At 39.3% G+C, this 15,808-nt stretch overlaps 1 protein-coding gene across 4 annotated transcripts in view; it reads right to left on the bottom strand.

Annotated features, from left to right (window-relative positions):
• Positions 1-3,025, bottom strand: part of LOC120542909 (synapsin-1-like) — a 302,987-nt gene extending 299,962 nt beyond the window's left edge. For 2 of the 4 annotated variants that reach the window (XM_039775635.1, XM_039775637.1), the window contains exon 1: positions 1,968-3,025. In XM_039775635.1, coding sequence (XP_039631569.1) covers positions 1,968-2,269 — 302 coding nt within the window. In that variant the 5' untranslated portion in view covers positions 2,270-3,025. The remainder of the gene's footprint in view (positions 1-1,967) is intronic. The other 2 variants (XM_039775634.1, XM_039775636.1) reach the window with 1 other exon arrangement.
• Positions 3,026-15,808: the final 12,783 nt, after the last annotated feature.

The following is a 15,808-nucleotide window of genomic DNA, read 5'->3' as shown; positions in this document are numbered from 1 at the left end:
TGTTCTGCATTACTGTCACTCTCCATTGATTTGTGTAGGTGTGAGGTGGTTTGTGTGCATGTTTGAGTGTGTTAAACCACATTATGTCTAGACAGCCTCAAAAAACACTTCCCTCCAGCCTCAAGTGACTTTCTCATTAAAACAAACAAAAAAACACACATTTTAAAATTGCAGACAAGTAGACCACAGACAGAGCAAATGGGTTTACACCACAATTTTAATAAAGCTTCCCCCCACCCTAACACTCTGGCATCTATACATTTGCATATTATAAACCTTTTTATTATATGAATGTAATATATGGTAATCCACATATTGCATATATCTCAGGATATCTAATCTGCAAATATTTCAATCCACTTTAACAAAAGCAATATACACATTTATTTTTTATTTTGCTGCAGCCACTGATCTGTACAGTAAACGTTAAAATGCCCCCCATTCTCACCTAATGAGTTCACAAAGGGTACTGATTTACTGCATGTCTCACTCACTTTCAGCTAGACCCACCTGCTGAGCCGTTATACCACCCCCTTTTAAAATACATTGTATGCATTAAAAAATAACAGTGGGGGACAACGGGAATATGTACAGCCTAACATTACCGACATGCACAAGTCATCCCTTCCATAGACAAACAAGTCATTTTAGGAACCGCATATTAACAGCATGGTTACAAATGTGAAATCCACAAGCTCTGCCTTTGCAGTATATGCTACCTACATTTAAAGGTGTCTGGCATATGTCGGATATTTAAATTTGAATAATGGCTTCAGTATTTCCATTAAAGTAGCTTAAAAGCACAGCTTAAACCTTCAGAATTCCAGCCCTACTGCAAATACATTTTATGCAATTCTCTAACATATTTAATGCAAAGTGACAAAAATGTTCTAATGAACACACAAACCAGGACTGATCATTAGAATGTCATACCAAAAGCTCTCACTTGTCAAACTGACAGGTATATATATATATAACAAGCACAGAAATATCAATATAAACATAGATGAATTTTTGCTTGACAAATCACATTTGTGGTGACGCCTTATGTGAAACACACTCTACAATAGATTAGATCAGCATTGTATGTGCTTGTTAGAGCACCAAATGTTCTCCTGTGAAATACACTCAAATATCAAGCAAATGCAGAAAGACAAACACGCAGGTTAGTAAAGTTTGGTACAGTCATGCTTAGTGTGAAAGGCAAAATAGATAATATGAAAATCACTATACAGTATAGGAGATAGATAGATAGATAGATAGATAGATAGATAGATAGATAGATAGATAGATAGATAGATAGATAGATAGATAGATTTGAAAGGCACTATATAATATAGATTGATAGATAGATAGATAGATAGTGTTTGAAGTTTCAAGCTAAGTGTCTAGTATGGAGCTTTACTTTTCCATTAAAATATGTTGAAATGACAGCGTGAAAAGTAAACACCATTTCGCGCCAGAAAAGAGTTAAATCCTAACCTACACGGCACATGTTATAATATGTCATTCCACAAACGCAGTAGTGCATAGCTGGGACGGCCCTACGGTCGCATTCATCAGGCCTCCCCCTGGTTAAAACGGAGTGGATGCTGAGAGCAGGACTGGGATGCACGTCATTCAGTGACTGAGAACCGACTGGGTATTGCGGATCCGTGACGTCAACGGTGGTCCACATCGCTTTCCCTTGCGCTTCATGTTCTCCTCCCGTCTTATTCAACCCTAAACGGTGTACTGATTAAAATTTACTCACATCAAAATCTAGTTCGCCGCCCCAGTGTGTGTTTTTTCACACTTTTGATTACAAACACACATTTTCTCCCTATGCGATTAACATTAGGTTTTACAAGACTGAAGTGGCTGGATTAGCAGGGAGGGGAGCAACCTACACACACACACTCACACACTTCAGCACTTGAATCTGGGTCACCGACTGCCCCACTCCGTAGCCCACAAAGTGTCCTTACCAGTCGGTGCTCTGATCGTCCACGACCAGCAGGATTTTGGCACGGGACGCCCCGCTGCTGCCAGAGGTGGCTTCGCTGAAGGTGGCAGCTGCCGCGGCGGTGGTCTGCTTCACGGCATTCGAGATGGAGGAGAAGAAGCCTCCACCACCGGACTGGCTGGTAGACTGGCGGCGCTCGGGGGGGGCGGGAGACACGGCTGGACTAGGTTGAGGGGGATCTGGCCTCTGCAGGTCGCTCATGTAGCCATTCGGCAGGTTGGACATGAAATTACTGTCAGACAGGCGGCGGCGCAGGTAATTCATTTTGCTAAGGGTAGTTGGCTTCTTCCAAAAAAGAGATGATCGAAATTCTGAAGAAAAGTGCCCCTGGCAGTAGTTAGTTCAGTGAAATGATCGGACTTGGGTTCAAATAAGCAGGAGGAAAGTCAGCGCGCTTGTTCGATCCAGATTGACGGAGCTTCACCGCACACCCAGTTGTAGCGGCTGGTGGCCGTGCGCGATGAGTTCCAAGTAATCAGTGAACCTTCAATCCGGAGATCGGGTCCAGATTAGCAGGGCGGGGGTTAATGAACGATCGCTGGCTGTAGATTTTCCTCGCAGTCTTTTTTTGACAGCAGGATTCTTCAATAACGAAAATTGCTACAACGTCGTTTTTTTTTTTTTTTAACTCTAATGTATTATGAACTCCTCCAAGCGCCTTTCTTGAACACGTTTGTCGGGGGGTTCACTCTGTTGTGAAGCAAATCATCTCCGTTTTCACCAACTGCCCTGATATTTTTTCACCATTTCCTCCTCTTCTCGCTCCCGTGCAACACTCTAGCATTCCCTTCTTCGTCTTCTACACACCGCTCTCTTGTTTCGAAAAAAGAATCAGAAAATATGATTCGGTTTTAATTTCTGAAATGATAGCAGGCTACCTGCAAATGCACAGGCGCATAATTTTTTTTTTTGATCTTTTGGAAAATGTATTCTCCCGGCTGTCAGATGCTCCTCTCCGCCTGTCTCCCTTGCTCTTCTCCGCCGGCGGCTGCTAGTGAAGTGATGCTGCATGGGGGGAGGGTAACTCTGCATCTCTCAGCATCCCTCCATGTCTACTAAGATGTGAAGCCCCTCCCTCCCGTTCTCCACCCCATCCACTGTTTCAGATTAAACACTTTCCCGCTGCCCACCCTGAAATCCTCCATTGCTTGATTAATGGAACAACCCTGGCCTTTGGGAGTTTGGGATGTGGCGCTCAGGAGACTTCTACCGAAGGCAGAGTAGAGATGGGGAGAATCTCTATGGGATATCCCCTTCATGCTGTGTTGCTTTTTTCAGTTTAATGTGAATCACTTCTCATTTTTTAACTCATGCAATGGTCTCTAAGATGTCTAGCAGGGTACCACAGCCCCTTCATTTGACAGGCTGTTTTACAAATTTTCCACCTGGGAAGAGCATAGATATCCAGATGACCGTTTTTTAAATGTTGAAGCATATTCTATTTCACCTGGTATTTGGTATTTGGCACACTGTATGATCTTCCGAGTGTGGTACCCACCATCTGGTCAGGTTTAGAAGCTAGAGGGCATTCTTTTTATTTGTTGAGAAGATACTTTGATCCAATGTGCCACACAAATGTGCAGTATTGTGACCTGCTCAGAGTGACACAGATGCAGTGCATATATACAGGCCAGTGTTTTGAGGAGCCATCATTCACACATTTTAAATAGAGGTATAATTCTAAAGACATGATTATCGAATGTGGGGTACTTCTATGATTAATGCAAATATTATAACAGTGGCTTAAGAAATTAAATCAGGAACAGAGAACCCTTCAGATACTTGCCACTTCCGTATGCTCCCTAGCTAGCCGCTAATCTTCTTTCACACAGACTCCATGCTTTTACATTAGTGACTGATGAGATTCATGTCAAAGTCAAAGTGTGAAAGATACATGATGCCTCAGCCTTCAGGAGTGTAGCTTTTAAAAACTCTTAGGCCCCAGGGCTGCATCAAGGTCATTCTTGTACTAGCAGCTTGACGGTGAAATCATTATTGTGTCACCCATGACTCTACAGAAGGCGGGGTAAAGCTGGTGCCATAGTGTGCACTACTACCCATTGGCAGTCAAGGTCACCAGCAGAAATATGATAACACTACCATGTCTTAGGCATCGTGCTTTAGCACAAGGAGCCATACGTCCTGCTGACGCGTCCGTTTAGTGACAGCTTGGTAATGTGACCACAAGGGCTTGCAGCATGTAGGAAAGGCCCAGTCTTGGAACACAAGCGTTTTAACTGCAGTCCTTTAAAAGGGTAAATCTGATGATTTTGTTTGGCCCAGCCTGCTGATAATCCAGGGTTCCCCATCATCCCTGGCAAACAAGGCATTGTTTGGAAATGATAATGAAAAAATGAAAACTGAATTACATGCTTTCCTTTTTCTTTTTCTCCATTTTAGTCAGAGAGAGAGAGCTGACAATTTTGTTGTCACTGCATGGAATTAACAATCTTGAATACTGCCAAGGGGGGGGGTGATGCCATCACAGATACACTGGAATCACGCTGCAGAGCTTCAAACATCTGTCACTGAATCATGGAACTGCAATGAATGAAAAATAAAAGATAAAACAAAGAAGCCTGGCCCAAAGTGATTGTGAAATTCACTGCACTAAAGTGAAATTTAAAGGCATGAATAGCACACTGGTTATTGTTCTACCAGAAATGAACTCAGATCTCTGAATCCCCAAACATGGCTAATTTTTCAATATTTTGTGTTTCATGGTGTGTAGTTTACAGTTGAAAATATTTCTAAACAAGAACAATGTTAAAAACTTTCACATCCTGGTTCACCTGTAATAAATGTCTTTGTACTCGAGTGCTCTCTTTCACTTTCTCAGAGCATTTAAAATCCTAGCTTCAAATTCTGCACTGTTGTCATTTGTATGGAGTTTATATGTTCTCCCTGTGGCAAAAGGGGGGTTTCTTTCCCACATCTCAAGATCAAGCATGTTAGATTTAATAAAAGCTCAAAGCGATCAAAATAGATTTTGGGATACCGTGGTGAACCCTGTGTAATTGGTCAAAAGGAAAATAATCAAAAAGTCAAAGAAAACATGAGTATGTCTTCACAGGTGGGATTCAAAAAGGGACTGCTTCAAGATGGAGGTTTATCTGGCTTTTTCCACCCTAGGCATGAAGTGAGGGTGGATGACGGAAGAGATGTCAGAGATTGTAAGGCTGTCAGTTGTCCATTCTGCAGATGAAAGAAGAGAAAAGGCATTAGGCAATGGTGCCAGCCCCTGGCTTGGGGGTAATTACCATCACCAGAGCCCTTAAACTGTTTCCCATGCGCATGCAGGTGACATATGATATCTAATAATTCTAACTGAGCCTTGTGTGTGAGTGGATTGTGTTTTTGGTTTGGGCCCGGCAATAGACTGGCATCCCATGCAGGGCTCTTTCCTCCCTTGCACCATGTACTACCATGATTGGCTTTGCCCCATTCAAGTCTGAATGGGATTAAAATGGGTTTAAGAATGCATGCTCACATTTTGTTTGTGATAGGTGATTTTTCTCAGGTAAGTCTTAGTCACTCACAGCAGACAAGAGCCAGCAGGGCAAGGGTGCATGATGCACATTACAGTAAAGCACAGCTGGCCATGGACACCAAAGACATATTGCAAATCTAAAGAAGCCACATATGAAGCAGATATAACAGTAACTACATGAAAGTTTATTTAAACAAGTCCATAATTCGAAAGCAAATAACAATAATAATACTGCAAAAATTAATCAAATTACAAATATAAACAGGGCAGCATAGCAGCATAGTGGTAGTGCTGGTGCGTTGAAGCAAGGAGAGCAGGATTCAAGTCCTGGGTGCTCCCTGCCTGGAGTTTGCATGTTCTCCACATATCAATTGGTGGTACTAGACTAGCCCTAAATTGGTGTCCTGTCAGTGATTCTTCCTGTCTTGTGTCAGATGCTTTCCCACCTTTCTGCTCCAGATAATCAGGTTTTTAAAATGGATGAATGGACAACTAGAAAAATAATTCTACTTGCAGACAAATGTTCTTACGAGCAAAGATATCTTCTAATGTGTAATGGAGCACTGAAGGAAAAAAAAAGCAGAGCAAAAAAATTAAAAAGTAATTACATAAAGCAAAAGAGCAGGTTGTTATGATCTGGTACAGGATGAGTAAGTTAATGTGGAAGTTTCATTTTAAGAACAACAGCTGGGTAAAGATAAGGCACAAACACCATCTTGATCCAGGATCAAACACGGTGTCAGAACATTGAAACAATTGATAAACAAATTCCAAAATGCAAGCCATAAAATGAAGCAGAGAAAATCGAACAGAAAAGTCCACTGCTGCTGATAATCCACAATGCAGAAGCCCATTTTGTATTTAAGCAGCCGAGACAGACGCATGTCACTTTTCCCTTCAGGTTGCTACATTGACTCCCTGTAGCAGTACACATTAAGTTCAGTTCCCTGATACTTGTCTACAGAGTAGTCAATGGGTCAGCACCTGCATATATGGAGACACTGGTGAGGAGCTATGCTCCTTCTCGCTCAGTCAGGTCTGTCAGTGATCAATGTCTGGTGATGCTACTTCTGCGTGGTATCAAGTCTCAATCCAGACTCTTTTCCTGTGTAGCTCCTAGTTGGTGGAACAAGCTGCCCACCTCCATCCATACTGGTGACTTCCTCAATGTATTTAAGAAGTGATTGAAGACCCATCTGTTCTCTGAATATCTGTCTAATTGATTAAAAAGAAAAAACTTTCATATTGTGGGCTGATTTGTTGTTACATTATGTTTAACTGCTTTATCGATTGTTAATCTACTGCATGATTGTAAATTTATTAGTTGTTACATCTTTTCACTTGTGGCAATCAGATTTTGTTACCTGTCTTATTGAATTTGCATGAACAAACAGGTCCTAGCCTAATGTCACTTGATTGCTTACCTCTTTTGTAAGTCACTTTGGAAGAAAGCATCTTCTAAGCAAATAAATAGAAATGGAAATGGGTACCATGTTCAAGAGTAAACAGTTCCATTCACCTAATAATGTTATCATTCCTATTTACTGATATCTTTATCCAAGGCAGCTTATAACATCTGAGATGCAAATGGTTACATTTCTTTTTTTTTTTTTATTTATTTATTAATTTTATTACAATCAATACATAGCAATCAAGTTTTTACAAAAAAAAAAAAAAAAGAATTATGCTAAGAACAGATCGATCCCCACCCTTAAATGGTTACATTTCTTTTGTTTTTTCCAACTGGAGCACACACCGGTAAAATGAGTTGCTCAGGGTCAAACAGTGGCAGTAGCAGGACTTGAACCAATGACCTCAGGGTTTGAAGTCTTAGGTCCAAAGCCTTAACTACCACACTACACCACACTGCCTGCCAATGAGAGTAAACCTTAACCCTACATATATTGTATACAGAAAAGCACTTAGTTACATAGTGCTTCTGATAAACCCAATTAACCAACATTACCATAACTGACACCATTGTCTTATGAAATTTGCTGAACTAAGTGGAGTAACACAGCTATTTAAAATTTAAAGTGGACATAATAAAACATAAAAAATATACATTATGCTCATGAGTAACTATGACACTAAAATATATTTTTTTCTATTTGCTTGAATGCTAGTTGTGAGTCTTTCCTACGTTTTCCAAATGTTTGTCAGCTTGCTTAAAGCAAGCAGCTGTGTTTCATATCTTTGCCACCACGATATCACAGGTCTCATTACGTGTCTTACAGCCATTAGAATCACAGCAACCAGACATTCAAAATGGCAGCTGATGTGATAAAAACAAATTCTCAATATGGCAACATGAGGATGTTACCACAATAAAAAATATTTTAAATCAAATTCAACCATGAAAAGAAAGACTAAAGCTCTCCAGAACACTTTGCCCAACTACAAACTTTCAATATTCAAATTAACTTATTAATTAAATGTAATAAAAAAAAATTACTGATACAAATTTTAAAGATTAAATGCAACAAAATTCAAAGCTGCTAAGTACAAAACAAAAAAAAGTCTTCTTCTTCTTCCTTTGGCTGCTTCCATTAGGGGTTGCCACAGCAGATCATCTTCTTCCATGTCTTTCTGTCCTCTGCATCTTGTTCTGTCACACCCATCACCTGCATGTCCTCTCTCACCACATCCATAAACCTTCTCTTAGGCCTTCCTCTTTTTCTTTTGCCTGGCAGCTCTATCCTTAGCATCCTTCTCCCAATATACTCAGCATCTCTCCTCTGCACATGTCCAAACCTGCGCAATCTCACCTCTCTGATTTTGTCTCTCGACCATCCACCCAACCGTCCAACTTGAGCTGACCCTCTAATGTACTCATTTCTAATCTTATCCATCCTCATCACACCCAATACAAATCTTAGCATCTTTAACTCTGCTACATGCAGTCAGTGCCACCGTCTTCCACCCATATAACATAGCTGTTCTCACTACCATCCTGTAGACCTTCCCTTTCTCTCTTGCTGATATCCATCAGTCACAAATCACTCCTGACACTCTTCTGCACCCATTCCACCCTGCTTGCACTCTCTTTTTCACCTCTCTTCCACAATCTCCATTACTCTGTACTGTTGATCCCAAGTATTTAAACTCATCCACCTTCACCAACCCTACTCCTTGCATCCTCACCATTCCACTGACCTCCCCCTCATTTACACACATGTATTCTGTCTTGTTCCTACTGACCTTCATTCCTCTCCTCTCTAGAGCATATCTCCACATCTCCAGGGTCTCCTCAACCTGCTCCCTACTATCGCTACAGATCACAAAATCCAAAATATCACAAGAAACACAGACAGAGGACAAACAAGGGTAAATATCAGATAAATGAAAATACTTAAAGGCAGAAACACTGTCTTAACACACTCTTCTGCATCTCATCACAGATTATGACAAATCTACATAGGAATGAAGTGCTAGAACTGGTCGAATGGTGTAGATTAAATAAACCTAAATAAAATGTCAAGAAAATAAAAGAATTGGTGGTGTATGTTAAGATAATGATATGTTCGAACATGGAATTTTACCCGGCCAGGAGGCCAATGTAATGGAAGGAGAAGGGAAGACAATTTATTTGGGTTGTTTTTTACCCCAAAACAATAGGCGGCAAGGCTGAGTATTGTAGTTTCATAGGGCAGCCATGTTGGGTGCTGTAGGGTCCACCGGGAGAGCTGCAGGGATTGGTAATCCTTACCTTTAGCCTTACACGGAAGTGCTTCCGAGGAACACCGGAAATACTCCTTGGTTCCATATAAAAGAAGCAGCCCCACTCATTACAGCAGAGCTTCCCTCGTTTCCCACCTGGTCAGCACAGTACAAAAGCACAATAAACCAGCACACAGGAATTTAATTTCTTCTCTCTTCTGTCTTTCTTTCTCTCTCTCTTCCACCTCCACTCCTCCTCCAGTAAGCTTCGTCTCCCATTTCCCAGCTCTGACTCTGACTTTTGTAGACAGCCTGGTGTACCACCTTTTATGAATAAAATTTGTAACTGCCAGCTGAATCCAAGTGTTTGAATCATGTTCGTTTGTGTACGTCATGTGCTCATGTCATTGTACGCTTGCTACGAATGATCGAAGTGTACTATTGTGATTATTCTATGACTAATCTCTTTTATATATGTGCTTATTTACATATACTTATATGTTTGTATTATACATGTTGATATCTACAATTATAATTCCATAGTTAATTAACATCTTTTTTTTGGTCACTCAGAATTTTGGCTGTCTCAATCTGTGATTTTGGAAATCTGACAACCATGTATGCAAATTTCATGCTTTCCTCAAGAAAGAAGACTAAACTGCTCAAGGACAAAGAGCTGCATTGGCCACTAGAGGCTTGATGGAAAAGTAGTAAGTTAGCATAATTTCAGATAATAGGGTGAGCTTAGTGAATGGCATAACTATCTGTGATTGGACCAGACTATATAGCTTTGATCAAACGCTACGCTTAACAATTGATTGAGAATCATGTGACACATGCTAAATCTTAACACTGCGCATAATAGGGTATCTCTGGTTTGCCATATTGTCATTTCATACATAGGAAACAGTTTATTAAATGATAATTATCAAATGCTGTGATAGCACTTGAACTAACTTGAACAGTATTTTGAGAGTGATGTTATTTGTTTAATTTGATGTTGCTGAATTTATATTCTAGCACAGTATTTAAATAACAAAGGCAGTAGTGTGTTACAATGTAAATACCTCTTGAACTTGCTATGTTTATATTTAACGCTTTTACATGTCAATACAATAGAACTATCAGACTGCCTTTAATTATTTTCTTACTCTTACATTACTGTAATTTAGGACTTTATTCTGTACTTTGATTTAACATGCACATGTACTTAAGGCAGAAGAACTCCTATCTAACATTCTCATGATTAATATTTTCCCACATTTTACATTTTTGAATGGTGAGTGATGGTGTTGGCAGATTATTCAGAAGTAATGTTTGTTTTGGAAACAAAAGTTGTATTTTATTTCAGAACTAGCTGTGCTACCCTTCTAAGACAGGTTGAAATCTAAACAATCAATGTAGACCTCAGCATTAACATTTACAGGGCATCATACAATGCATATGTCTCTGTTATATTCCATTTCATATGGGATTGGTAAAAGCAGTGTTAATGTTTGTGATGCGGAATCTGTTGGAATGACAAAACGCAATGCATTTTATCACTAAAAATGTTTATGATGCACCATCTTTTGGAATGACAGAGACACAGCCATTGTATGGACGAACACATGGAAAGACACACAGACACTTAATAAAAAGAGTGACTCTTTTTTAACGTTACTAGGGGACTCCACCCCCTGCTCACTTCACTCACCCACCCCCTGGGTTTGGTTTACCGGAGATACAATTTAAAGAGATTGTTATTTTCATGGGAATTGTTACATATGTATTATTTTCATTTTTACTTTAAAACTTTTGTAAAAACAATACTGTACTTGTTCTTTATTTCCGGCGTGGTAAAATCTCTTTCTTGCAGGACATATAACGATGCTCACGTTGTGAAGGGTGGGGCGGCTAAATGAACACTAAGGAGAAGCGGTTGGATCATCTGCTGGCTTGTTGCTGCTGCTGCTGCTGCTGACAAGATGCATATTCTGCTTGTTTCGCTGCGCATCAATTATTTAAAAGCCTGTGCAGAAGCTGTCCTTCTGCCACTCGTGTTGTGTGAATTGGGCTTAACGCAAGCTAAGGAGACGCTGTTGGATCATCTGTTGGCTTGCTGCTGCTGGCGAGCTGCATGTTCTGCTTGTTGCCTGTTGTTGTTTTAAGAGGTTGGAGCACATGAAGTGTGTCTGCCAAAACCATTCCAACAACTGCTAGGTTAGATGTCTGTGAACTTGTTTTAAATGTTGTCTTATGGCCTTGTCTTGCGTGATGTTAAAGTGTCTCTTATGGGACATCAAATTGTCTTCCGAGAAGATCTGAGAAGATCATATCTCGTCTCCCTAGTCTCCCTTCCAAGATTTTTTTTCATAATAGAAAGACATTTTTTGTATGTATTGTAAATAATAAAAAAATAAATTATTTTAAACACATTTAAAATTTTTAAACTTGCCCAGCATTTAACAACTTGATATTAAAATTTTTTTAAGTGGTTCCCCAGAAAACTGCTAAATGGAGGTTCTGCTATACTATGTGTATATAGAATAGACTAGATGCGGTTTCTAACACAAAATATGTATTTCATTGCAATGTTATAAATCAAAATGAATAATCACAATTACAACATCAAGGACAATAATTGTCAGTGATAAAATTGATGTTAAGTGGTGACAATTTCTTGTAGATTCATTATTTAACATATTTTGAAATTCTTCATTATAGTTTTGCTTGTGTTATGGCCATAATGAAAATGTCATGGGAAAACACAGGGCCTTTGATTTTAAAGAGAATTATGAAATGAAGGGCTGCTTCAGATGTGATTCAAATGATTAGTCAGCGGCCAGGCAGTAGTCAGTTCATGAAAAAGAACACAAAAAAAGAAATGATAATTGTAGCTTAAAACAGAAGGCAAAATCCAATGTCAAAAAAATGTCAAAAGAAATGTTCAAGCCCATACCTTAAAGCTAGGATAGTGAAGGCTGTACATCGCCATCTTTTCTAGCCACAGTGTGATGATGTCATTTTCTCTACCCATTTAATGTTACACATCATGTCCGTATGACCTGCATATTACCAAAAACAATATGTGCTCACAAGAAACCCCATAAAATGGCTTTGCCCAAAAAACAAACAATACACACAAAAATATGAATGTGACAGCAAAAATAAACATAATCATACACATATGTGAGAGAGCAATACACATACAGTAAACCTTAAAGGATAAGTTTGGTATTTTTCAAAACAAAGTTATTTATAATCTATATATTTAATAGAATGTCTGTCTGCCTCTTCCCTATACAATTCTAAACCGTTTGAACAATCTGGACCAATTTTGCATAATTGCTCTCTAGGACTATAAGGACAAGACAGACTACTTTGGATCCTGAAATGTTAATCCTACGGGTCCCAGTAGATATTTTCTCTGCGTGCTACAATCTGCACACCAGAGCCACTTGGTAGCACAGAGCAGGAGAAACATCTGAACAGAATGACGCCAGACTAGCAGACAAAATGACCAGAGCTTAACATTACTTACCTAGACAACACCATGTGCTGCTTCTATCTACTATATTATGAAAAGGAGTATCATGTGCTTTGTGCAGGGGGGTGTTAGGTGAGGCTTGATCCAGAGTGGAATGCAGCACAAGGAGAATCAACAATGAATCAAAGCTGTGTTGCTTAACTCCTACTTTGTCAGCTTTTCTCCATCATTTAAGTGTTATGAACTGCCCATCTTGAACAAATGGGACCAGTCAGACATAACAGTGTTTATGCTTACAGCCCAGCAAAGATTTACCACAATTCTCAACTCTATTCGGACTCATAACAAAGAAATTCTTGGCTCATGAGAGCAAAGACATTGATAGAGAGACAGTTTGAATGATGAATGGGACAGACAACACTAACAATAACAATAGGGTCATGATTTAAAAAACACATAATCCTTTGCTTTCTATCCTTAACTCATTCTGCAAATGTACTCTAGGTACTTTGCCTAGTAGTTATTATAAAAAAACAAGAGCAGGCTAGTTATTTTTTAAAAATGATAAAATATGCTTCACTTTAAAACATAGTGTCATATGGCAAATTAATATATTACCATGAAGCAATAAATGAAACTTAAAAAATATCCATTAAGTGCTCAAACAAACATGGAAACCTCTCTGCCAAGGACAGGAAAAAGCTTATGAAGGTGATGATAACTGCTTGTAAATTCAGATTGCCACCTCCCCACTGTGGACTAACTCTGCTACTCCAGACTGCATTGAAAAGCTATCAAGATGATGTCTGACCCACCACACCCCATTTCACCTTCTGCTCACTCTGTTGTCATCTGAATAGACAACTTAGGTCACTCAAGATCCAGATTTCACAACAGAACCTACCCACAAGCTGCATGAGCTTAAAATCTTGACCTTTAAAGTCATCTTCTCTAATTTATTTACTTTTTTTCTGCATATTTGTGTTAAATTGTGTTTGTAGGCTGCAGAAATCACAAAGATGAATTCATGACAGAACTGATCTAAGATGGCGGATCATCCGTCTTTGAGGACTTCCAACAGGGAGAAGTGGGTCCAGGTGGACGGACACTGGAAGTGACACAAGTGGTGGTATTACCATTACTAGTACTCTTAAAGCTGTTCCCTACATGCATGCACATGACAATATATTATCCTTCAAAAAATAGCATAATTAAGGTAATTATAAATTAACAAAAATATGGACTTTCTGAAACACCTTTGTGGTAAATGGAACATAGGATCAAGGCTATGATGGCACAAAGGTAACTGTGTAATTTTAACATGAAGTGCGGTAAATGCACTTGAAGTCTTTTTATTGGCCAGATACAGAACATTCACATCATCTTGGTGCTGAAGATCCCCCTGATGCATTTAGCATTTTGTTCATGGTTAGGTTTAGGGTGATTCCACTGAACAGCTTCATTTTTACAATGACATATTGACTAATACTGCAAATTACTCACCAATATAATTTCCTTCTATCCATTTTCTGGAAACAGACATGTCAAGTCGCCCTGTGTTGGCTGGGATTGGCTCCGGCGGACCCCCTTGGCCCTGTGGTTGGGATGTAGCAGGTTGGATAATGGATGGATGGATGGACATGTCAAGTCAGGGTATTCTGGAAATGAGGGGTACAAGTCAAAGAAGTGATCCAGGATGGGCTTTATTTCCCTAAAGTTCTGTTTCTAACAAAGCGTTTTTAGATAGTGAACACCACCACAACATGATTTATGCATGCAGAGCAATGATAATTACAGGGCTACTGTATAATAGGTGCAGTGCTATAACAGTTCCACAGCTAAACACAGGTTTGCTAGCTGCTCTTCAAGATCACACAGTGAGTCAGTTCGGCACACTGAACTTGCAGCTTTGTGTTTTTGTACAACACCATGGCTGCTAAGTCACTTTTCCTTTCTATACTTTACTTCACAAGAATAACTTTGCCTTCATTTCAGATGTATGTCACCGACCCCCAGAAAAGCATATTTTATAAGTCCCCTAATTCGTAAACAAATAGGTGCAGTGTACATAAAGCACTCATATTTGTTCTCAACATGAAAAACGTAATGAAGGGCTCCCATTAAGATGTGCTGTAAAGGGAAGTTCAAATTAAATAATTTTACTCTGAACTCTACATATTCACTGTTCCCAGGATGGCTGGAATTAACTAAAAACTGCATTACGTTCCTGATGCTGCTGAAAGCTCCATGTAATATGCTAAAATAAGCATGCCTCAAATAAAAGAAATGCAACAAAACATAGTAACTTTTAATAATAAATTATCTGCATAAAACTACATAGCCTGCACAGGACAATCTGACTGAGTATAAACTATCACTTGCAAATAATCAAGCTCAAAAAATGGATTTGGACATGTTAGTTTGGATAACATTTGTATATGTTAGTTTCATACATGCATACTTGGTGCATGGGCAAAGCCAAATGATTCGGTGGGTGAAGTCATACTCATAACTAGCAATACTGCGTGCCAAAGGATAAGAAAACTAGATACCCAGCATGACATGAAGCCATGCACACAAAAATGAAAGCCTTTTTATGCTGAAAAATACCATGAAAACAGCTTGGACAAGTAATATGCGTGCAAATCATGCAGAGCTGTGCCACTGGCAACTGTAGTGTTCTTTAGGCTGAAGTAGAGATACACTCAGAATAAAGTTTCAAATGCTGTTTATTTTCTAATCCTGTTCAACCAACTCTCCATACAGCATTTTAGAAAGCCACACCCTTCCCTCAAGATGTCATACTTCCCAAAAGATGCAGACCATAGTAATCACTACCTGAACATAAGCATCATTGAACAATCATATACAACAGCAACTCCACATCCATTTTGCACAACCATTCTAACCCATTAGTCGTTTCAGCTGTAGTACATAAGACAAATATTTTGCAGCTACTGCATCGTCAAATTCCATATTCCAAACTCAGAAGTCAATGTACATTGAACTCACCCCGCTGTTGTTACATGGTTGATAGATGGCAGCTTGTGAATCATTTATAAAAGTGATTTATCATTACAAAAAGGCACCGTAAGGGCAGACTGTCCCATCATTTCAGCAAGACATTATAACAGCAGCAGGTTGGTGACAGAGAATGCATCAGACGCAATGCTTTTGCTCACAC

The sequence above is a fragment of the Polypterus senegalus genome, chromosome 13 (assembly GCF_016835505.1).
Source record: "Polypterus senegalus isolate Bchr_013 chromosome 13, ASM1683550v1, whole genome shotgun sequence".
Lineage (NCBI taxonomy): Eukaryota > Metazoa > Chordata > Cladistia > Polypteriformes > Polypteridae > Polypterus > Polypterus senegalus.
This window is presented reverse-complemented; position numbering and strand designations above follow the sequence as displayed.